At 40.2% G+C, this 25410-nt stretch overlaps 1 protein-coding gene across 1 annotated transcript in view; it reads right to left on the reverse strand.

Annotated features, from left to right (window-relative positions):
- Positions 1 to 25410, reverse strand: part of LOC126457657 (transducin beta-like protein 3) — a 187907-nt gene that overhangs the window by 44223 nt on the left and 118274 nt on the right. The window contains exons 10-11 of the mRNA XM_050094148.1: positions 22740 to 22861; positions 2621 to 2779 (exon numbers count right to left, since the gene is read on the reverse strand). Coding sequence (XP_049950105.1) covers positions 2621 to 2779; positions 22740 to 22861 — 281 coding nt within the window. The remainder of the gene's footprint in view (positions 1 to 2620; positions 2780 to 22739; positions 22862 to 25410) is intronic.

Raw genomic sequence — 25410 nt, forward strand, 5'->3', positions numbered from 1 at the left:
TATTTCTTCTGTTACCCAAGGATTTCTATTAGCCCTCGTCTTTTTACCTACTTGATCGTCTGCTGCCTTCACTGCTTCATCCCTCAGAGCTACCCATTCTTCTTCTACTGTATTTCTTTCCCCCATTCCTGTCAATTGTTCCCTTATGCTCTCCCTGAAACTCTGTACAACCTCTGATTCTTTCAGTTTATCCAGGTCCCAGCTCCTTAAATTCTCACCTTTTTGCAGTTTCTTCAGTTTCAATCTGCAGTTCATAACCAATAGATTGTGGTCAGAATCCACATCTGCCACTGGAAATGTCTTACAATTTAAAACCTGGTTCCTAAATCTCTGTCTTACCATTATATAATCTATCTGATACCGTTTAGTATCTCCAGGATTCTTCCAGGTATACAACCTTCTTTTATGATTCTTGAACCAAGTGTTAGCTATGATTAAGTTATGCTCTGTGTAAAATTCTACAAGGCGGCTTCCTCTTTCATTTCTTCCCCCCAATCCATATTCACCTACTATGTTTCCTTCTCTCCCTTTTCCTACTGACGAATTCCAGTCACCCATGACTTTTAAATTTTCGTCTCCCTTCACTACCTGAATAATTTCTTTTATCTCGTCATACATTTCATCAATTTCCTATATTGCTTAAAGTAGAGAAAGTTGAAAAAGTAACAAAAGCTTGTAGATATCTACACAATTCTTTAAAGCAGAGTAAAACTTCCAGAATAATTCACTCACCCCCAACGATTTTCAGGACAGAAAACTTAGACAAAGATACAACTGTTCTTGGTGACTCTATGGAAACTACACGAAATTATATGAGTATAAGCATTTTAGGGAAGATATCTCTAACACCTTCCAATGACGGACGACTAGCATGAGAAGCATTCAAGGAATATTTTCTGACACCACACTGGAAGGCCGAATGGCAGGACATAATCATGTATATTAATTTATGTAAATAAATAGAATTATACAAACTGACTCACTTTTTAGTTACTTTACTGCTACAAATGTGATCGTGTGGTGTACTATTGTGAATGAATTTTGAAACTACAATTAATTTTTTTACTTCTATCAACCTATTCAAATGCATTTGGTAGAAGGTACTATGTGTAGTCTGTTGATTACAAGAAATTGAAAAAAGTGAGATGTTTCACAAACAGAATAAAATTTCCTGATTTAAAAGTATAATTATTCATAATTTTATGACCACTGATTGGTGCACTATTGTAGTTTGCACATGTACCCTTAATGTTATAAAATATGTATAGCTACTGAAATATTGAAACACTTAACAATTAAGCTGGTATTTCCTGGATTTGGATCCGTACATTGAGAATGAATTTTAACAATTCACATGCAAAGCATTTCCTGTCAATCATATTAAGGGCTGAGCGGCATTTTTTACTGGTCACACAGGAGTGTTCTTACTGAATTGCACTTCACACAGTCTTTATCTTTTTCTTTACGGTACTCTTTATCAATTTCATATTTTATTCCATCATTCCATATAAAATCTCTTTTTATATGGTTATTTTGTAGTTAGTTCCGCGGCACCTCAGATTATCTGCAGCCCTCAAGAAATCTTAGATACTTTTCATTAGACCACTTCATGTTTCAAATTTTGCTCTGCTGCCCAGAAAATGCCACACAGGAATCCACAGAGCCAGAGAGCTTCCCATGGTACACTGCGGCAGCTTATAACATAACACCAGGTGTTACTTCGTCATATTAATCATGGGACAGCATGCGTCAATGTAGCTTGAGGCAGTGCCGCTTACCAGAATGTTGCAATATGGTGACCCGGTGTAAACAAGGCTTTACACAAGCAACAATCAAAGCAGTTGGTTTCTCCATGGGAAAAGTGCAGCTTTTCTTATAACTGAAAATGTTTCAGGAAGTTTTCAGCAGTTCAACAGTGTGATTAACTACCCAAGAAATGATAAACACTTACGGGTTCATATTTGTGTCTTTTTTTTATTCGCTTCATGAGATACTGATGTTTGTCCTGATGAGAAAGGCAACCCACAAGCCTTAATGAAGAAAAAAATTGTTTCTTATCAGGACAAACGCACAGCGCACCTGCAATTGTCATGTCCACAATTGTCAAAAGACACTAAATATTACTGTTCTCTAGATTTAACTCGCTGAAGACATGGATTGGCATGAGAAAATTCATATCAAATTAACAAATCATGACTGAAATAATTCAGTATTTTGCTGAACTCATTAAACTGATAATAGATTTCAATAAATTAGAAAATTAATGGATGTCATTTAATGAGCTAAAAGGTAAATATGATTCAAAAGAAATTTAATTTTATTAATCAAACAAATAACTCCTTTCATTATACCTTGTACTACCACTCCATTTTGTTTAGAATGGGAATGGAAGGAAACAAATACACTAAAAACAATTTAATATCTTGTTTAATAATGTAATTCAAACTTCTTTGAAGTGGAGAAGTAATTAATCTAATCTGCAGTCATTGCACAATGTAACAAATGGTATATCCACAAAACTAGATACAATGATGACAATCTGCAACCAAGAAAACTGTCAGGAGTTTGTTTCACCTCATAAGCAACACATAATCAGAAAACATTAGTGGCAGAACAATACCTTGATGCAAGACAAATCCGAGATAGCCCATAATTTGATAGAGCAGTCTGCAGATGACGACACAATAACTTTATCAACAGGCGAGAACTGCACACACCACACTCCTTTCCTGTGTCCATTCATGACTCCTAAGAGGGATAAATCAGCAGCTGACCATAACTGGAGAAGAAAATTGCATATCTTTTTTAGTATATATTTTCAAGAAAATGCACACAAGCAGCATTAAATCTCATTCCTCATGCTTCAAAAGTCAGTCAACCTGTATATAAATTCCACAAATCTAGTTATCACATTACTTGTGTCATTGATAATAGCCACTGGTTATTTCCATCAAGGTTGACACAGCCCTACAAGGTCATCGTTATTTTTAACCTATTTCTACGTCATAATATAACAAAATTTTATGGTTGAAAATAGCATGTAAAACAAAACTGCAAAAGCACAATGAAAACTGTTACACACAAGTGGAAAATGCCATTTACAGAATTTATAGAGGCTGCATTACACAAAGTCAATCAAAACACGTTGTAATGTGACTGGACACAGAGCATAAGTGAAGAAAAAGATACCAACTGTGTAATATGATGTGAACATGGTATGCTTTATATGTACCCCAGCACTGGGCCTTGTTATTAAATTAATTTGCAGACCAGAAATGTAGTAATCACCAGAGTTGCAAAAACATACTATCACTCTCCTAGTCAGCTGACATGAAAGATTGAAATGCATTGTTTTCCATGCAGCATGAAAACAGTTCACCTCTGGACCAGAGGCCCTATTCCAAACATTGCCTACCTAGCACCCTTTACAAGTGTCACATAACTGTAAAAAACATTTCAAAATTTAAAAGACATAAACATGAAAATTATCTATATACTCATATACTGAAACACAAAGCAATAAATTAGCCATAAAAATGGTATCCTCCTTCAATGAAGATGATGTGGATGTTTACTAACCCTTACCCAAATATGTAGTACATATGCAACCCCACAACACAGATTTCTTTAAAAGATTTAATTTTGACAGCCAAACTTAGAACAAAAAGTAGACTCCATCCATACCCTCACTTTCTAGGTACCAACACTCTTTCTGTGACAAAAATAGAGATAGAAGCAAAATGTTATGTTTCTAAATAATACTCACCCAATGCAGTTTTCACAAAACTGCAGTGACTACGAGTAGCTGGCAATATTGTAATATTCACATGGCAGATTTGTGACTTTGAAACCTCCAAATTATTACTGTTCTAATGCTCATACACCACTGACTCTACAACTGGTGCAGTAACTATGAGTAGCAATACTGTAATATTCACATGTCAGATTTGTGACTCTGAAACCACCAAATTATTACTGTTCTATTACTCATACACCACTGACTCTAAAAATGTCCAACTACAAGAGTGAGTTTTCAGTCCACTACAACTCACTACAGACAGAGGATACATTACAAACTCACATGAAACATGTGGACATGTTGGACATGAAAGGATTGTTGCCATGTTAACAGGGAGTTTATCAGTCTTTCCTGAGTTATCCTGGCAAACAGAATTTGGGTTCTTCTATCGAAATTTCGCTTGAAGACTGTTGTACAGTTATCAGCTGAATTACAGATAGAAGAAATAATACTGTCCCCGGAGGATGCCCGAAAGATGATGGACTAAGGGATTTACTTTATTGCCAGAATGTACCAAACATTCAGGGTACTGCTCAACACCATATAGTGCTCTGCAGCACAATCTTTCAACGTGATAAGGGCTGTGAAGCATCATGGTATGGACTCCATGAGCTACCTTGATGCACAAATCATCAACCACCACCCACAACACAGAGAGGTTGGTTGGACAGGGGCCATCTGTAGAGAGGTGAAATAATTCTGTCACAATAAGGAAGTGATGGGGTGATATATGTTAGTTATGCTGAAGGTACAGGTTGCCCTTGGGTTACAAAAAAGGACACACATGACTAGACATAAGGTTCTTGTATCACTTGTCAGAGAAAGACAATTACAGGAATGGGTGTATTGGGGATAGGAATAGTGCAAGCCATTAATTCTTACTGCACAAGAGCTTTTAGTATGTGTAAATAGCTCAGCTTGGATATATTCATTCAAGTGTCATTTTTTGTCAACTAAGACTCAAAACTCTGAAAAATGCTTTTCAATAAATATTGGGGGTACATGCCATGCCCCCCCCCCCCCCCCCTGCCCCTCCCAGCTGTGATGCCCATTGATTACAGGCATATCAATCATCCACATGGTAGTACCTACACTACTTGCCTGAATGGTGCCCTGTGAACAGGTGTGATACATCATTTCATGTGATTCTTGATCCACTGATAAAATGTCATTGGCATGTACTAATGTGTACTGAGGCTCATCAGTCAAAGTGATCTTTATCCAACATGCTCAGAGTGTCCAATAACATGTTCCCACGCCAAAACTAAGCTCTACATCCCATGAAGTATGGTAATCCGAGGGATAAGGACTTCATTACTCCACAGTGATGTAGTGGTTCTGAATGATACGGCACTTCAGTAGTTGTTGCTCAGCAACCGAATGGATGTATGATAAGCTGCATTTTGATACATATACAATCCATGATAGTAAATTGTGACCCTTGTAATCAACATGTTGTTGCCCATGTCAGATAACTCAGGTGGCAACAGTTTTTCAAGAATCAGGATACTCAAGGTACATGCTTTACACAGAGGCAGGTGAAACACCCAGAATCCGTATTACCTGAGATGAAAATTCCTCTGTGTCTAGCACACTATAGTTTGATACACAAGAAACTCAAACCACAGCAATTCTTTCCAAACATTTCAGTTTATACAAACAGTGCTGCATAAAACAATGGCATCCTATGACCTAGGAGCAAATCCAGTTACATGAGTCAAATCTGTATACTCTGAAAGACAAAATTAAAGATCAGAAACATATACTATGTGATCAGGAACAGTGAAGAAAGTGGAAGAACATGAGAGAACTAGATAACCACCACCCAACAAAACAACAAACAGCTGGACTGCTCGTCTACAAAGCCAAACAATTATACAAATTCATGACAACTTGTGACAAAGCAAGCTAGGATATTTTTACTTCCCCTCTTGTTTTGCCATCTGCCTCCTTAAAATTCATTTTTTCATTTTTGAATTAATTACCATCAACATACGCGAGTATAATTTGCATTTTCATAAAAGAGAAAGGTTGACCCTCAGTTTTAAAGAATATAACACCAGATCTAATTTAATAGTTTTATGTATGTAACTGATTTTCTAATTAAATTTGATTATTCCTCCTCATTAGTATCTTTTGTTATAGGGTGATATCAATAATTGTTTCACAAATTAAATTCTATGTATAAACAAATATGGTTGGTTTGTGGGGGTGAAGGGACCAGACTAGAAAGGGCATCGGTCCCTATAAACAAATATAGATTCTGCACTAAATATATACATTTGAAGGAACAACTAATAGTATTCTTAAAGGATCTATTTGGCTCTATTTGAAAACATATTAGCAAAGCCAGCCCTTAATTAATTCCAAAGTAATTAACAGTTTTGTCAAAAGTATTGTTTGCATAATGACATCTGTTAATGTCATCATTTAAACAAGTAATTCGGCCTAATTCTTGTAGTAGAAGAAACTGTTAAAAAAAAAAAAAAAAACAATTTTTCGATGTGTACAGTTAATCAAATGAGTTAAGTTTTAATTGTAATTACTGTAAATTAAACATCAAAGACTGTGTAGTTTCAGTACTTATTATGGTGAGGATACATGAGGGCCCAATTTTTGGTTCTGAGATAGTCAGTCCACGACCGAGTTTCAGACGAGGAACCCGTATTTGTTAGATCAACAACAATGCATCTGTGAAATAAGAGTAACACAATTAGGCCATGTGTTAAAACAATGACAGTGTCTGTTCCATACGTACCTTGTTATTCTTCAAGAACTGTGTGGTTAGGTTTTTACTGCTCCTGAATGTTCAACAGTAAACTATTGTAGCAGAATGTGGATGTTTGCCTTTTAAAGAGGCTTATCGAAAGTTAAACAATAGTGCACTGGCCATATTAAATGTGTATATGGGGAAGTTTCTTGTCATTCATAGCTTGGTTCTAGTACAAGAGAGAGAGAGAGAGAGAGAGAGAGAGAGAGAGAGAGAGAGAGAGAGAGAGAATGTGTGTGTGTGTGTGTGTGTGTGTGTGTGTGTGTGAAGAGGTGCTCAACAATGACATTATCAGTGCCCATACAAAATTAGTAGAAACAAATATGTATAAAATAGGGAAAAAGTGAGAAAAGAGATACAAAAAAACTCAGATAAAACGTCACTCACTCTCCCACAATCTCACCCGTGATCACCCGCACAATCACACTAGCTCAGGAAAGTAGCATTAAAATTATCCAAACGTTCTAAACCTGTTAAGAGGAAAACTAATATAAATTCACAGGAATATGTGGCTGACTGTTCACTTGCAAAAATCACGTATGAGCCAGCCATCTGGATAACACAAGCAAGTCCCACATTTGTATAATTATCAATTCAAATAGAGGGCAAGTTTGTCAACAAATGAGCTGCTACCTTTTGGTCTGAAAAGAAAACACAGCCTAGTAATATATGACACACTGTGACCTGTACACAACAAATGACAAACATAGGAGAGTCCTCTCGCCAGAACAAGAAACCATGCAACATAGGGCTGTGGCCTTTGTGAAGACAAGTAAAGAGGCTCCAAGAAAATACGCTGCAGCTGTGTTGTGGGTTTCACTACACGCAGTTTATTGTCTGTAACTTCCGGCCTCTCTTCTTCTCGCCAATGTATTACTCTGCTTCTCAATAGTGAGGCGATAATATCTAGGAGGCTGGCACACTGAAGTAGCTGACAACTGGCTGCTACGTCTGCCCTTTCATTCCCCTTAATACCCACATGCCCTAGGATCCAGTAGGAAGATACTTCCTTCCCCAGCCTTTGTAGGTCTAGGATGGCTTCCTGGATATTCTGGACTACTTTATCTGCTGGGTAAAAGTGTTGTAGAGAGTTAGGGGTGTCAAGGCAGTCAGTATAGAGAAGGAATTTAGCACTTGCATCACACCTCATCTGCTCCAGTGCTTACAAGATCATGTATTATTCTGCATCGATGACAGTAGAGTCTTGTGGCAGTCGGATCTTGAGGACAAGATGATGGAAAAGGAACAGCTGCCAGTTGGCAAATAGCAGTTCCCCAGCCTGAGCACAAAGACCAGGTATGCAGCTGGTCCTATAAGCACCAGTGGCCAGCCTAATCCCCTTTTGGAGTCAACAATTTTTAGATAAGATGGCCTTGCTGAACCATACACTGTTCATCCACACTCTAGCCAGATCATACAAAAGCCCTATAAAATGAAACAGATGAGCAGTGTCCATTCCCCAAGATCTGTGACTAAGGCACTTTAAGATATTCAACACCTTCTGGGCCATGGCTTTCAGATCAGTCAGGTGTGGTAACCAGGATGGTTTGGAGTAAAAAATGAGGCCCATAAACCTCAACGAATCTTTAAAATGTAGAATAGTGTCCCTCATATTAAAGGCACGTAAATTAAAATTATAATGAGAACATTAAAATGAACACACACACACACTTACCCGCAGAAAACTAAAAACCCTTCTCTGCAGCTCACTTCTCTAATGACTGCACTATAAGTTGCAAATTCTGAGTCACTATTGCAGCACTGGAGGAGGAACAGGAAACAGCAAAATTGTCCATTCCGTACAGTAAACATGATACTGTTGACGGCTATTGCAATGAGGGTAACACTTTAAACATGGCCTAAGAAATGCCATTCGCCTGCGAAAACAATCCAAAAGCAAGTTATCAACTCAGGACCTAAAAAAAGTACTTAGATACAAAGAATCATATGAAGATGAGGTTGTGGCCACAAAAGCACCAATGGTTGAGCTATCCTAGAATAATTAATATCCAATTAGTGTCATATGCCTTACTAATGTCAAAGAATAAATCAGCAGAATGATGTTTACCTAGGAACGTCTGCCTGATAGTCACCTCTAGCAGGGTCAGGTTGTCGATGGAGCATCGAAATCTCCTCATTCCGCACTGAGAGTGGCTAAGGAGTAACCTGGTCTCTAACATCCAGACCAGACATTGGTTAACCATTTGCTCCAAAGTTTTACCCACATACCTATTAAGGTGATGCTCTGTTAACCTACTGGGATACATTCGGTTCTTTCCTGGTCTGATGTAAGGTATCAAAATTGTCTCTCACCACCAGTTGGGAAAGTGGTCTGTCTGCTGTATCAAATTAAAACATTTGAGGAAGAGGTACTTTGATGCTGCTTGCAAACATCAAAACATGTAGTACTGGTTTGGTCATGACCAGGTACAGTATCATGAGTTGCAGGTAGTGCCAAATCCAGCTCCCACACGGAGAAAAGGCAGTTATAAGATTCAGAATTGTTGGATCTGAGTCCGATCCACCAGACTCCATTGTGGCACATTAGCAGCGAAATGCTGGATCCTGGCTCTGCTATTGTCTGGGCGACATCTTTGGAACTGTGCAGAGACATGCCTGTTTCGGCATTGCTGCTACAGGCGAGCAACTGCATTTACCAGAAATCCTCCTGATAGCTTCCTATACTTTTGTAGAACAAGTGTAACAGTTGATAAGAGTCCGGAAACACTTGCCATGACCCTCCCTTGCTCTTCTTAATTATACATGTTGAGCTTTGGCTATAACTAATCAAAAGACTGCGAGATTGTGTGCTGCTGGGCAGCCACATGCTTGACCCTGATGGCTGATGGCACTCAAAGCCCACCAAGGTACAGGTTGCCTCCTAAGATGATATGCGCACTTTACAATAGATAAATCAGCAGCGCGGTGGATCACTTGTATGATAAGGTCCCCCCACCCATTCCTGGAAGCTGCCTCGGTGTTCAAAAACAGCCAGCTGGCCAAACAGCATCCACTTAGCTCTGCTGTCAATCCATTTCAGAATTTCCTTTTAAGTAATGCTCCATCCAATAGGTGCATCCAAGGAGGGAAGTGGTCACTGGAACGAAGGTCATCAGTTGCTTCCCACTGAGAAGAGTCTGCAAGGGCCGGAGAGCAGAAAGAGAGGTGATGGCTGAGGATGACCCAGTAGCAGCCAAGAAATGAGGATGTACAGGCCCTGAGACATCATGAGGCACACCAAAACTCAACCACTAGGGCAATTATCCATTGAGTCCCATAATAGATTATGGGCACAGAAGTTTCCCAGTAGGAGGAATGGGTGGGGGAGTTGTTCTGTAAGGCCTGTGAGAGCTTCAGAGTCTCTCGCATCCTGTGGAGGTAAAGAAATTGAGCAGATAGTTATCTCCTGACCCACATGAACTTCAACGGTTCCTGTTTGAAGGTCAGTAACCAAGGAGAGAGTAGAACTGTGGTGTGTGCGAGAAACACAGCAACCCCTCCCTTGGCCCTTTCTCCAGTCAGGTCATCCCTGTGGTGGATGTATAGCCCTGTGAGCACAGCAGTGCCAGTAGCTTTAAAATGTGTTTCTTGTAAACAAGCACAGGAGTGTGCCTATATTAGGCTGCACATGAGTCCTGAACCCATCAATATTCCACTGAAGTATGGGAGTTATTTATGGGGGGGGGGGGCTGTACTTTAAGCCTGTCTCTCTGCTGGGGTGGGGAGCCTACAGTGGATGGTGGTTCCATCTTGATGTGAGATGGTTTCACCAGGCAGACATGACACTTTACTGGCTCTGAAGCAGAAGCTGTAGAGCCACCAGGCAACGGACAACAACATGGTCTGATAGTTTATTACCTGTTTTTGCTGTGGTGGAAGCTCCCACTTGCTTTTTTTGCCTGGGAAGGCTTTGTAGGAACCACCACAACAGTGGTAATAAGAGTGAGGACCGTTTACCAGACTGCCTTTGAAGGTGCTGGGAGGGGGACTACAGACTCTGAAATAATGGCAGCTTTACAAGTTCACTGACAGATGCAGGCATAAGTCTGACACCAGCAATCTCTGTTTGTGTAGAGGCATCAACTCTTGGAAGAGGCTTTTCAAGAACTGAAGTAAAAGATATAATGAATGCTACATGGCCTTAAAGATCTCGTGACAGGTCAAAGGAATACGTTCTAGTTTAGTTGTCGCCATGTGAGTTCTGTCATCTTAAAATACTGGTGCAGTAGCTGAGTTTTTGATGATGTAGGTTGAATATTCATCATTAATTATTTGTAATGTTACTAACATGTGTTTGTTCAAAAATGTTGTCGAGTACCAATGCAGAAGCGATGAACTATATTCAAGGTTCAAGCAGCAAAGATCATGCCTAGATTGGTGGCAGACAGCAGTAGCAATTTGAGCTGCAAAGATCTTACAATAGTAGCAGCCAGCCACAGGCAAAAAAATTGCCACTCATGTGAAATAATGAGTTAATTGTTAAAAGTGATGATATCACTGTATGTTTGTTTGTGTAAGGGGTTCCAAAATGGTTTAAGATGGATCTTACAGTTAGCTATCATGGAGGAGCTGTACTGGACAGTCAAGTTGACATGGACATTCTCAGTGTAGGTGAGTGCTGGCACTTACAGTAAGCTGAAGAATGGATAATCACAGTGGGGTAGAGGAACTTGCAATAGTGGTATATTCTCAGTACTTAAAGATGAGAGTAATTACTGGCTCAAGACGGGGGATTGATTTGAATACGCAAGTTTCCACCAGTGACATACTATCCAGTGGTTCCCATTGTGAATGGTTAGTTAGGGAGATACTGCTATCTAATGGTAAAGAGTGGGCTTAATTAGTTTCTTGGATGATGAAATGAAATGAAATGAAATGTCGCGTGGCTAGGGCCTCCTGTCGGGTCGGCCAGTCGCCTGGTGCACGTCTTTTTAATTGATGCCACTTCGGTGACTTCCATGTCAATGAGGATGAGATGATGATAAGAGACAACACAACACCCAGTCCCTGAGCTGAGAAAATCCCCCACCCAACCGGGAATCGGATCGGGGCCCCTTTGCATGGCATTCTGCCATGCTGACCTCTCAGCTATCGAGACGGACCTCTTGGATGATAGAAATATTTCATAGTCACTAATGTACTGGGATCAAGTAGTTATTGTTTATATGTGACTGAATTTAAGCTCAGATTCTGATCCGGATTGTTCCATATTTTCTATCCAGTGTTCCTGTTTGCCAAAAGTCAGAAGTAATTGAGTACTGCAGTAATTTTGTACATGTGGTTAGTGTACTCTGAGAGTATCAAGTGTCACCTGTGTCATTTGGAGGATTTGTGCACACTAAGAGGATAGTCTGGTGTGTCACTGGTGTTTAGAATGTGTTTGCAGGTGCACTGAGTGACAGTGATTCAATTTACAACATACTTGGTTAAACAGGCACTAGGGAATTCAGAATAAATCTACATATCGCTTGTACAGTGTCGATCACCACAAAACTGCCAACATTTTTCCCATAATGTCCAGTAGTATCCCATTGAAACCACTACTGCAGGAATGTTACAGTATTATCATTACTTTCAAAGTGTGTGTCTCTCTCTCTCTCTCTCTCTCTCCCCCCCCCCCCCCCCCCTTTTTTTGCAAGTGACCATTTAATTAGAAAATGATAGTGCAATGTGATTCACCAACACATCAAGTGGCTTAAATTTTGCTTTGATTATATAACTTCAGGGACCAAAGTGGTTGTGGCATGAACTTTTTTTGTTTGCATTTCTGATGGTGGATGTTCAGTCATTATACTGGGGGATAGAGACTTGTTGGATTGCTGGCAGTGGTCACTGCAGTCAGATTGTGAAGTACACACAAAAAGAAAAAAGGGGAGAGAGGGTGCTTCAATAAATCAACCAAAAAATAAAGTCAGTCCCAAATATTATTTAAAAATAAGTGAATTCTCCCCGAACATAACTTGAATCTCATTGAGAGAGACAGATAGATAGATAAAGAGAGAGAGAGAGAAGTAATGACATTAACTTATAAAGAGTCAGTACTTTCAGAATTCATACCCCCATGAACCATGGACCTCGCCGTTGGTGGGGAGGCTTGCGTGCCTCAGTGATACAGATGGCCGTACCGTAGGTGCAACCACAATGGAGGGGTATCAGTTAAGAGGCCAGACAAACATGTGGTTCCTGAAGAGGGGCAGCAGCCTTCTCAGTAGTTGCAGGGGCAACAGTCTGGATGATTGACTGATCTGGCCTTGCAACACTAACCAAAATGGCCTTGCTGTGCTGGTACTGTGAACGGCTAAAAGCAAGGGGAAACTAAAGCCGTAATTTTTCCCGAGGGTATGCAGCTTTACTGTATGGTTAAATGATGATGGCATCCTCTTGGGTAAAATATTCTGGAGGTAAAATAGTCCCCCATTCGGATCTCCAGGCGGGGACTACTCAAGAGGATGTCATTATCAAGAGAAAGAAAACTGGCATTCTACGGATTGGAGCGTGGAATGTCAGATCCCTTAATCGGCCAGGTAGGTTAGAAAATTTAAAAAGGGAAATGGATAGGTTAAAGTTAATTATAGTGGGAATTAGTGAAGTTCGGTGGCAGGAGGAACAAGACTTCTGGTCAGGTGAATACAGGGTTATAAATACAAAATCAAATAGGGGTAATGCAGGAGTAGGTTTAATAATGAATAAAAAATTGGAGTGCGGGTAAGATACGACCAACAGCATAGTGAGCGCATTACTGTGGCCAAGATAGACACGAAGCCCATGCCTACTACAGTAGCACAAGTTTATATGCCAACTAGCTCTGCAGATGATGAAGAAATTGATGAAATATATGATGAGATAAAAGAAATTATTCAGGTAGTGAAGGGAGCCAAAACTTTATAGTCATGGGTGACTGTAATTCGAGAGTAGGAAAAGGGAGAGAAGGAAATATAGTGGGTGAATATGGATTGGGGGAGAGAAATGAAAGAGAAAGCTATCTGGTAGAATTTTGCACAGAGCATAACTTGGTTCAAGAATCATAAAAGAAGGTTGTACACATGGAAGAATCCTGGAGATACTAGAAGGTATCAGATAGATTATATAATGGTAAGACAGAGATTGAGGAACCAGGTTTTAAATTTTAAGACATTTCCAGGGGCAGATGTGGACTCTGACCACAATCTATTGGTTATGAACTATACATTAAAACTAAAGAAACTGCAAAAAGGTGGGAATTTAAGGAGATGGGACCTGGATAAACTGAAAGAACCAGAGGTTGTACAGAGTTTCAGGGAGAGCATAAGGGAACAATTGACAGGAATGGGGGAAAGAAATACAGTAGAAGAAGAATGGGTAGCTTTTAGGGATGAAGTAGTGAAGGCAGCAGAGGATCAAGTAGGTAAAAAGACGAGGGCTAGTAGAAATCCTTGGGTAACAGAAGAAATATTAAATTTAATTGATGAAAGGAGAAAATATAAAAACGCAGTAAATGAAGCAGGCAAAAGGGAATACAAACATCTCAAAAATGAGATCGACAGGAAGTGCAAAATGGCTAAGCAGGGATGAATAGAGGACAAATGTAAGGATGTAGAGGCTTATCTCACTAGGGGTAAGATAGATACTGCCTACAGGAAAATTAAAGAGCCCTTTGGAATAAAGAGAGCCACTTGTATGAATATCAAGAGCTCAGATGGAAACCCAGTTCTAAGCAAAGAAGGGAAAGCAGAAAGGTGGAAGGAGTATATAGAGGGTCTATATAAGGGCGATGTACTTGAGGACAATATTATGGAAATGGAAGAGGATGTAGATGAAGATGAAATGGGAGATACAATACTGCGTGAAGAGTTTGACAGAGCACTGAAAGACCTGAGTCGAAACAAGGCCCCGGGAGTAGAAAACATTCCATTGGAACTACTGATGGCCTTGGGAGAGCCAGTCCTGACAAAACTCTACCATCTGGTGAGCTAGATGTATGAGACAGGTGAAATACCCTCAGACTTCAAGAAGAATATAATAATTCAAATCCCAAAGAAAACAGGTGCTGACAGATGAGAAAATTAATGAACTATCAGTTTACTAAGTCATAGCTGCAAAATACTAACGCGAATTCTTTACAGACGAATGGAAAAACTGGTAGAAGCCGACCTCGGCGAAGATCAGTTTGGATTCCGCACGAATGTTGGAACACGTGAGGCAATACTGACCCTACGACTTATCTTAGAAAATAGATTAAGGAAAGGGAAACCTACATTTCTAGCATTTGTAGACTTAGAGAAAGCTTTTGACAATGTTGACTGGAGTACTCTCTTTCAAATTCTAAAGGTGGCAGGGGTAAAATACAGGGAGCGAAAGGCTATTTACAATTCGTACAGAAACCAGATGGCAGTTATAAGAGTCGAGGGACATGAAAGGGAAGCAGCAGTTGGGAAAGGAGTGAGACAGGGTTGTAACCACTCCCCGATGTTACTCAATCTGTATATTGAGCAAGCAGTAAAGGAAACAAAAGAAAAATTCGGAGTAGGTATTAAAATTCATGGAGAAGAAGTGAAAACTTTGAGGTTCACCGATGACATTGTAATTCTGTCAGAGACAGCAAAGGACTTGGAAGAGCAGTTGAACGGAACGGACAGTGTCTTGAAAGGAGGATATAAGATGAACATCAACAAAAGCAAAACGAGGATAATGGAATGTAGTCGAATTAAGTCCGGTGGTGCTGAGGGAATTAGATTATCAAATGAGACACTTAAAGTAGTAAAGGAGTTTTGCTATTTGGGGAGCAAAATGACTGATGATGGTCGAAGTAGAGAGGATATAAAATGTAGACTGGCAATGGCAAGGAAATCGTTTCTGAAGAAGAGAAATTTGTTAACATCGAGTATAGATTTAAGTGTCAGGAAGTCGTTTCTAAAAGTATTTGTATGGAGTGTAGCCATGTATGGAAGTGAAACATGGACGATAGATAGTTTGAACAGGAAGAGAATAGAAGCTTTCAAAATGTGGTGCTACAGAAGAATGCTGAAGATTAGATGGGTAGATCACGTAACTAATGAGGAGGTATTGAATAGAATTGGGAAGAAGAGGAGTTTGTGGCACAACTTGACAAGAAGAAGGGACCGGTTGGTAGGACATGTTCTGAGGCATCAAGGGATCACAAATTTAGCATTGGAGGGCAGTGTGGAGGGTAAAAATCGTAGAGGTAGACCAAGAGATGAATACACTACGCAGATTCAGAAGGATGTAGGTTGCAGTAAGTACTGAGAGATGAAGAAGCTTGCACAGGATAGAGTAGCATGGAGAGCTGCATCAAACCAGTCTCAGGACTGAAGACAAGAACAACGAACAACAGAGATTTAAATACAAAGGTATTACTGGTTTGCTACTGGAACAAAAGAAACAAAGTTCAGGGATGTAACGACATAGGACTATGCCTGACTTGATGATATCATTTGAGTAGAATTTTATACAAAATGAAAATAGCTACAGAAGGAAATATTATTCTTAGAGGCGATTAATATTTAAAGAAGTACTTCGTAGTAAAATACTTGAGGAAAGAAAAGAAAAGACAAGAAAATATTTATTTTATATCAAGACAAAACAAATATAAACAGTGTTGATAAAAATTGCATCGCTTATTTGAGGTCAATTATCCCTTTGGTTTAAAATGCTCAGCATTCATTCACAACCTAAGGAGAAGCCGTGCCTTTATGTATTACAATGTGTCATAAGTAAAGGAAATTCCTTAAGCAGTAGGTCTGCTGAGGATTAATTAACTTTGGGTGATAGGTGGTTATTGGATTTTAAATTTAACTAGAGACATATCTAATTACATAACACAAGGTTCACAAAGGTAAAGATATAACGACTGTTGAACTGCACTTTAAGACGCACCTTCTTATTATAATTTAATTCAAGGAAAATACCAATATTACTAATAATAAATTTCAAGCTGGTTAATATTCCAAATAAATCAAGTGCAGCTACATCTTTATAAAACAGCATAGAAATCATTCATGAATACTTTTGTTGAGCGCAACTAGTTGATAATATGCAGCCAATATTATGTGTTGTATTTTATTCTATCTATACAGATTGCTTATCTCTGCCTGCATGTTGCTTTGCAGAACATGAAAACAAAGGTTTGGCAGTATTTATTTGTTATTTTTAAACGTCCAGTTATGTACTTGCAACTTTCTAATACTAGTGATCAACAGACAGTTTAAATGCTGTATTATGCACAGTTGTTTGTACAAAATTTAAATTAAGCAAAAATTAAACTTGTGCACAGATGGAATAACATCAAATTTATGAGCAGCACCTATATAATTTAAATTTCTCTTTATATGTATTCACGTAATGTGCACTGTTTCTAATTCAGGTTGTGAAGCATCATTTGCTACCAGGAAGTATGTAACGCAAAATACTACAAGAAGAGCTGACTGCTGCAAGGACTGCTTAATTAACCACATTACAAGAAGTGGCAATCCAGAGCTACCAATGCATAAAGTAGTGATTGTCTGAGATGTAATTACGTAACTACTCTTCTGCCACAGTGCAATTTTTTCGACCTCACCAGACAGGACGAGCTTTGTTGTTTTAAGCCCCTGTATCTTCTTTTCTTCAAGGTAGACTTAGTAATTCCAATCCCAGAAAGGGTGATATTGATAGCAATTTACACACTTCAGAGAAGTGAAACATTCGTGGATGGCCTTACCGTTTTTGCTACAAGTGGTGTCCCCCTTACATCCTAGAGTGGTTTGCCTAAAGTGCTGGCATTTAAAACAGTGCACTGGGTTGAGGATATAAAGCTGCATGCTTAAGCAAAGGAAACCTGCCTTGATGTGTTCTGGGAGTTCAATGGTATTGGAGGTAAGGAAAAAGGAGTTGGATTTTACCAGATCCTCAACCACCCTTTTCATTACATTTTTCTCACCAACAACACCTTCTTGAGCCCACTCATCTTTCATATCTTCTTTGGGAATATCTGCTAGATCTCTACATAACACACCTGTGCTATAATTCAAGCAGTGTTGTGGAGCTCGTTTCGATGGCATGTTCCCTGAGACATTTAATTTTCTGGCAGTTCGTCACTTGTTGGAAGCTAGAGGTGTCAACCAACAATATTCCATTTCACAATCACTTAACCTGAAATGCCCTCTAAACCTCTTTGAATATAGAAAAATGAAACTTTCTCGAAGCTGTCTTCTTCGTTTTAACTATTAAAATTGCATTCTCACCAGCAGCAAGCATTCTGTTGCAATAAACTGAAGTACTATGAACAATCTCTGGACCAAGAGTATGGGCTACACGAGGACTCTTGTTGGATTGGGTGTCGATACCCACCAGCGGTATACCCATTACATTGGGAGTTGATGAGTTTTAAGTTCGAGGGTTCCACCTTGATCCTACAAGCAGCCAAAAGATGTGTCCACTGAGACACAGCCACACTTATCTGAATAAGCCTCAGACAACTCTGGTGCAAAAGTTTCCTCAGTGGATGCCTGTTAATGACTGGACTGTTTTGACTCAACAGTCATGCACCTCATCAGTGTGCAACACACATTGCATACTGAGATTGAGGAGTTTGCTCTTAAAGATTTTCACCATTCTCGGGATCTGGGCAACTAAGCCAAGATCCCTGGTCCCAGTGACATACAACGTTCCACCACCCCACTGTATGGTGGTCACTGAACAATGTCCAGGTCTTACAGTTACCGAGGTCTAGTGGTGCTTACCAGTCCTCGGATCAGGAAACCTCGGTTTGCCAAGAAAGTACCAAGCAAATGAATGCTGAGCTCTCTCAAGTGCTTGCCATTCAGCGTGACCTGGGAAGCATACGTGGCTTATCGAATGCCGCAGATGTGGCAAGATGATGAACTGCTACACAAAGCGAGACAAGAATGTTCTGTATCATGTTGATACAAGAGTGTTCTGGATCATGTTGAAAGATCACCAATAACCAAAGTACCATTACGTATCAATACTAAACAAATTTCAAAGATGAGTAGATGGAGTGTATCAACAGCCTATTAAATAAACCCCTATCATAGACTAAAATCAAACAGTGGAAAATCCAGGATGGAATGTAACAATATTATGAAAAGGAAAGTTGCTATTCACCATATGGCAGAGATGTTGAGTTGCAGATATGCACAACAAAAAGACTCTCACAATTAAAGATTTTGGCCGTTAAGGTCTTCGTCAACAATAGACACACACACACACACATAAATGCAACTCACACACACAACTGCGGTCCCAGGCAACTGAAACCACACTGTGAGTGGCAGCACCACTAGATGGTGGCAGTGGTAACTGGGTTGACATAAGGAGGAGTCTGGGGTGAGTAGGGGGAGGGACAGTATGGTGGGGGTGGCGGACAGTGAAGTGCTGCAGATTAGACGGAGGGTAGGGGAGAGGTGGGGAGGGGGATGGGGGAACGTGGCAGTAAAAGGGAGAAGTAAAATGACTGACTGTGATGGTGAAATGATGGTTGTGTAGTGCTGGAGTGGGAACACGGAAGGGGCTGGATGGGTGAGGACAGTGACTATGGGCACCCGCATGGCACCATCCTACACCAACATATTCATGGGCCATCTAGAGGAATTCTTCCTGAAAATCCAAAAGCCTAGACCCCTTAACTGGCTCACAGTCATTGATGAAATCTTTGAAATCTGGATCGAGGATGAGGACACCCTATCCACATTCCTCCAGAACCTCAACAACTTCTCTCCCATTTGCTTCACCTGGTCCTACCCAACCCAACAATCCAAGTTCCTAGATGTTGACCTCCACCTCAAAGATAGCTACATCAGTATCTCCATCTATGTCAAACCTACTAACCACCGCCAATACCACCACTTCGACAGCTGCCACCCATTCTACACCAAGAAGTTCCTCCCATACAGCCTATCCACCCGTGGTTGTCGCATCTGCAGCGACGAGCAGTCCCTCTCAAAATATACTGAAGGTCTCACTGAAGCCTTCACAGACCATAATTTTCCCCCAACCTTGTACAAAAACAAATCTCCCATGCCTTATCTTTCCAGTCTCCCCCCACCTCCCAAAGTCCCACCGTGCAACCACAGAGGAGCATTCCCCTCATAACTCAGCAACACCCAGGACTGGAGCAACTGAATTACATTCTCCGCCAGGGTTTTGACTACCTTTCGTCATGCTCTGAAACAATAAATGTCCTGCACACTATCCTTCCCACCCCTCCCACAGTTGTATTCCGCCGTCCACCGAACCTACAAAATAAACTCGTCCATCCTTACACAATCCCTGCTCCCAACCCCTTACCTCATGGTGCATAACTCTTTAATAGACCTAGATGCAAGACTTGTCCCATACATCCTCTCACCACCACCTACTCCAGTCTGGTTACGAACATCACCCTATCCCATCAAAGGCAGGGCTACCTGTGAAACCAGTCATGTGATTTACAAGCGAAGCTGCAACCACTGTGCTGCATTCTACGAGGGCAGTTCAATAAGTAATGCAACACATTTTTTTTCTGAAACAGGGGTTGTTTTATTCAGCATTGAAATACACCAGGTTATTCCCCAATCTTTTAGCTACACAACACTATTTTTCAACGTAATCTCCATTCAATGCTACGGCCTTACGCCACCTTGAAATGAGGGCCTGTATGCCTGCACGGTACCATTCCACTGGTCGATGTCGGAGCCAACGTCGTACTGCATCAATAACTTTTTCATCATCCGCGTAGTGCCTCCCACGGATTGCGTCCTTCATTGGGCCAAACATATGGAAATCCGACGGTGCGATATCGGGGCTGTAGGGTGCATGAGGAAGAACAGTCCACTGAAGTTTTGTGAGCTCCTCTCGGGTGCGAAGACTTGTGTGAGGTCTTGCGTTGTCATGAAGAAGGAGAAGTTCGTTCAGATTTTTGTGCCTACGAACATGCTGAAGTCGTTTCTTCAATTTCTGAAGAGTAGCACAATACACTTCAGAGTTGATCGTTTGACCATGGGGAAGGACATCGAACAGAATAACCCCTTCAGCGTCCCAGAAGACTGTAACCATGACTTTACCGGCTGAGGGTATGGCTTTAAACTTTTTCTTGGTAGGGGAGTGGGTGTGGCGCCACTCCATTGATTTCCGTTTTGTTTCAGGTTCGAAGTGATGAACCCATGTTTCATCGCCTGTAACAAACTTTGACAAGAAATTGTCACCCTCAGCCACGTGACGAGCTAGCAATTCCGCACAGATGGTTCTCCTTTGCTCTTTATGGTGTTCGGTTAGACAACAAGGGACCCAGCGGGAACAAACCTTTGAATATCCCAACTGGTGAACAATTGTGACAGCACTACCAACAGAGATGTCAAGTTGAGCACTGAGTTGTTTGATGGTGATCCGTCGATAATTTCGAACGAGTGTGTTCGCACGCTCTGCCATTGCAGGAGTCACAGCTGTGCACGGCCGGCCCGCACGCGGGAGATCAGACAGTCTTGCTTGACCTTGCGGCGATGATGACACACGCTTTGCTCAACGACTCACCGTGCTTTTGTCCACTGCCAGATCACCGTAGACATTCTGCAAGCGCCTATGAATATCGGAGATGCCCTGGTTTTCCGCCAAAAGAAACTCGATCACTGCCCGTTGTTTGCAACACACATCCGTTACAGACGCCATTTTAACAGCTCCGTACAGCGCTGCCACCTGTCGGAAGTCAATGAAACTATACGAGACGAAGCGGGAATGTTTGAAAATATTCCACAAGAAATTTCCGGTTTTTTCAACCAAAATTGGCCGAGAAAAAAAATGTGTTGCATTACTTATTGAACTGCCCTCGTATGTGGGCCTGACAACCAACAAGCTGTTGGTTCTTCCCACCAACACCAGCTGTTCTGAATTGCGCAGTTGGGAACTTTCACCGCAGTACATCCGACGTTCCCGTAACCCTCCTGGTCTCAACCTTCATTAGTCACTGTCCTCACCCATCCAGCCCTTTCCCTGTTCCCATTCCAGCCCTACACAGCCATCATTCCATCATCACACTCAGTCTTTTTACTTCTCTCCTTTTCCGCTAATTCCCCCCACCCCCACCCTCTCTCCCTCTGTCTAATCTGCAGAACTTCACTGTCTGCCACCCCCCTCCCCTCCCCACCCTAGCCTCCTCCTTACACCCGCTCAACTGGCACTCCCATCATGCACTGGTGCTGCTGCTCGCAGTGGTTTCAGTTGCCTGAGACTGCAGTCATGTGTGTGAGATGGGCTTGTGTGTTTGTGGGTGTGTTTGTTTGTAGGTAGGTAGGTCTATTGTGACAAAGCTTTATTTGTGACAGTCTTTTTGTTGTGCCTATCTGCGACTCAGCATCTCCGCTATATGGTGCATAGCAACTTCCCTTTTCATAATATTGTTACCTATCATAGACTATATGGACAAGCAGTGGGAATAAATGATTTAGAGCCCAGAGTTATACTATGTCACTGCATCATCCAGCAATTTGTTGCCATACAAAATTTTCTTGAGTGGCTTTTGGTTCATGGCCAAGTCTTCTTCCAACCAAGATTGTTCCACACTCTTGACCCCATGTGCATGAAATAGACAGTAGCAAATCTCAATTTTCTATCTCAAAGTACATAGTCTGGAACCTTATTTCACCAGGAGGTGGGAATACACAGTGTAGCAACCAATATCAATAATAGTCTTGACTTATTTTCATGTTGGAAATGTAACGTGATGTGTTACTAAGAAAAATGAAGCAATATTTCTAGCAGATGTGAGCACCACTCAAGTACATTAAACAGTGGGAAAGACAATGATACAGAGAATTAAAGACAACAACTTAAGTTACAATAAGATTTGACATACCAAAGTAACCATTAGAACTACCATCAATTTAAAATTTTGTACAATTTGTTGTTCTTCACACTACAGTAGCAATTCCCCACTCTTACCAATTGACCAGATTCACATCTTTCCCATCAAACTAGATTACTATGGGAGAAGCTGAATCTGCCTTCACTCATGGCTCTAGTACATGGCTAAAATAAGTAGCCAATTCAAAAGTTTGTGATGTAAATCAGCACATATCATATCAAAAACAGTTTGTTCATTTATAAAAGTTTTTGCCAGTATACAATATTGCAGTGCAGCCTAGTTTCACTCTACAGAGCCATTACAACATTCATTAAAAGTTTTAAAAAAGTATACTTTACCTTCACACTTTTGTCTTGCGACCCTGTGGCAACCAGCTTATCGTTTGGTGAAATGCAGACACAATTAATGTCTTTTTGGTGTGCCTTCTCGGTGTGCGTAACATTCAAAGAATGAGAGGTCCCTGAATTAAAAACAATGCTAGTGCACTCAACCATAAGAAGATGATAAATTTAAATATATTTACTTGCTCTGCCATACAAATAGATTTATTAAAAAATAATCAGATTAAAGAAAAGCAAAAATGTAAAAACCTTCAAAACTTTTAGTTATAATAGTTTAAACTACAACACAATACAAGAAGAAAAATGATACCTTCTTTGGGTGCTAAAGGTAAAAATTTGAAGTCAAGAATATATTCAGCCAGTAAATTCGAACATTCAACTGCAATATGCTTTTTGGTAAAGAAAGGGTGTGAATTAATAATCACACGTGGTGAGAATGACATTAATGACATGACATTAAACAAATGAGACAAAGCACCAACGAAAAACCTACAACAGAGTATAATTATCAATATGAGAATAGACCTTTATTCAACAAACTCAAGAGGCATTGAGCAGCAGACCGACATGCAGAAAGGACAACAATATGCTAAGATAAAGTCATGCTGAAACGCCAGAAGAAAATGGTGACTCTCTCTCTCTCTCTCTCTCTCTCTCTCTCTCTCTCTCTCTCTCTCTCTCTCTGTGTGTGTGTGTGTGTGTGTGTGTGTGTGTGTGTGTGTGTGTGTGTGTGTGTGTGTGTGAACTCTAAAGACAGTCTTTATTCAAAAACTAAGCTGTTTATTTACCTTTCTGTATATTGGTGCACTGCTCAGTGTCACTTCGATTTGGTGAACAGTCCTCACACAGAGAGAAAAATATAAGAAAATCTAAGTGTATTAGTAAAACATCTGGTATGTAAACACGCCTGAAAAGAAAATAGAACAAGTTAAAATGCTAGTCAAAAGACCTATAGAAGAATGTCAGTGTTCAAGGCAGTTCATCAACCTTCACATGATTACTCTGCAATTCACAATTAAGTGACTAGCATAGGGTCGATCGAACCACCTTTAAGCTACTTCTCTACCATTCCATTCTCAAAAGTGCATGAGAAAAACAAACAACTTAAACCTTTCCATGTGAGCTCTGATTCCTCTTATTTTATTTTGATGATCATTTCTCCCTTTGTAGGTGGGTGCCAACAAAGTCTTTTCACTCTCTGAGGAGAAAATTGGTGATTGAAATTTCATGAGAAGGTCCGATAGAGTTAAAAAAACCTTTGCTTTAATGACTGCCACACCAATTCATGTATCATATCTGTGGCACTCTCTCCCCTACTTCGCAATAATACAAAACAAGCAGCCCTTCTTTGAACTTCAAGAGCAGCCCTTCTTTGAACTTTATCAACGTACTCTATTAATCCTATCTGAAATGTATCCCACATTGAGCAGTAATACGCCAGAAGAGGGCAGACAAGCGTAGTGTAAGCAGTTTCTTTAGTAGACTTGTTACATGTTCTAAGCATTCTACCAATAAATTGCAGTTTTTGGTTTCTTTTCCCCACATGTTATATATGCGATCGTTTCAATATAAGTTATTCATAATTGTAATCACTAAGTATTTAGCTGAGTTTACAGCCTATTGGTGTATGTGATTTATTGTGTAGCTGAAATTTAGTGGATTCTTTTTAGTGCTTTTCATGGTTTAGTGTCAATTGCCACTTTTTGTCCAATCAGATATCTTGTCTAAATCACTTTGCAATTCATTTCGATCATCTGATGACATTACATGACAGTACTTGATGGCATCATCTGCAAACAATCTAATTGGACTGCTCAGGTTGTCTCTTACATCGTTTTGCAGATCAAGGGCAACAGAGGGCCTGTAACACATCCTTCTGGAATGGCAGATATTACTTCTGTTTCACTCAATGACTTTCTGTCAAGTATTACAAACTGTGACCTTTCTGACAGGAAATCACAAATCCAGTCATATACAACTGACACGATACTATGCGATATTAAATAGGAGACACTTATGAGGAATAGCCTTCTGGAAATAAAAAAATATGGAATCAATTTGACACACCCTGTTGATAGCACTCATTACTTCATCAGAATAAAGAGCTCATTGTGCTTCTCAAGGACAATATTCTGAATCAGTGTTGGCTATTTGTCAATAAATCCTTTTCTTCTGGAGATTCATAATGTTCAAGCACAGTATATGTTCCAAAATCCTACGGCAAATTGACATTAGTGATATGGGTCTGTAATTCAGCAGATACTCCTATTTCCTTTCTTGGGTATTGTTGTGATTTGTGCAACTTTCCAGTCTTGGGTACAGATCTTTTTGCGAGCAACTGTTTGTATATGATTGCTAAGTATGGAGCTACTGTATCAGCATACTCTGAAAGGAACCTGACTGGTATAAAATCTAGACCATGAACCTTGCCTTCCTTAAGTGTTTTATGCTGCTTCGCTACACCATGGATATCTACTTCTAAGTTATTCCTGTTGACAATTGTTCTTGATTTGAATTCTCGTAATTTTTTGTTTTGTCTTCTTTTGTGAAGGAATTTTGGAAAAACCGTGTTTAGTAACTTTGCTTTGTGGTGCTGTCATCAATAATATCACCATTGCTATTGCACAGTGATGGTATTGACTGTATCTTGCCACTGGCGTAATTTACA

Source organism: Schistocerca serialis, chromosome 2, assembly GCF_023864345.2.
Source record: "Schistocerca serialis cubense isolate TAMUIC-IGC-003099 chromosome 2, iqSchSeri2.2, whole genome shotgun sequence".
In the NCBI taxonomy this organism is placed as follows: domain Eukaryota; kingdom Metazoa; phylum Arthropoda; class Insecta; order Orthoptera; family Acrididae; genus Schistocerca; species Schistocerca serialis.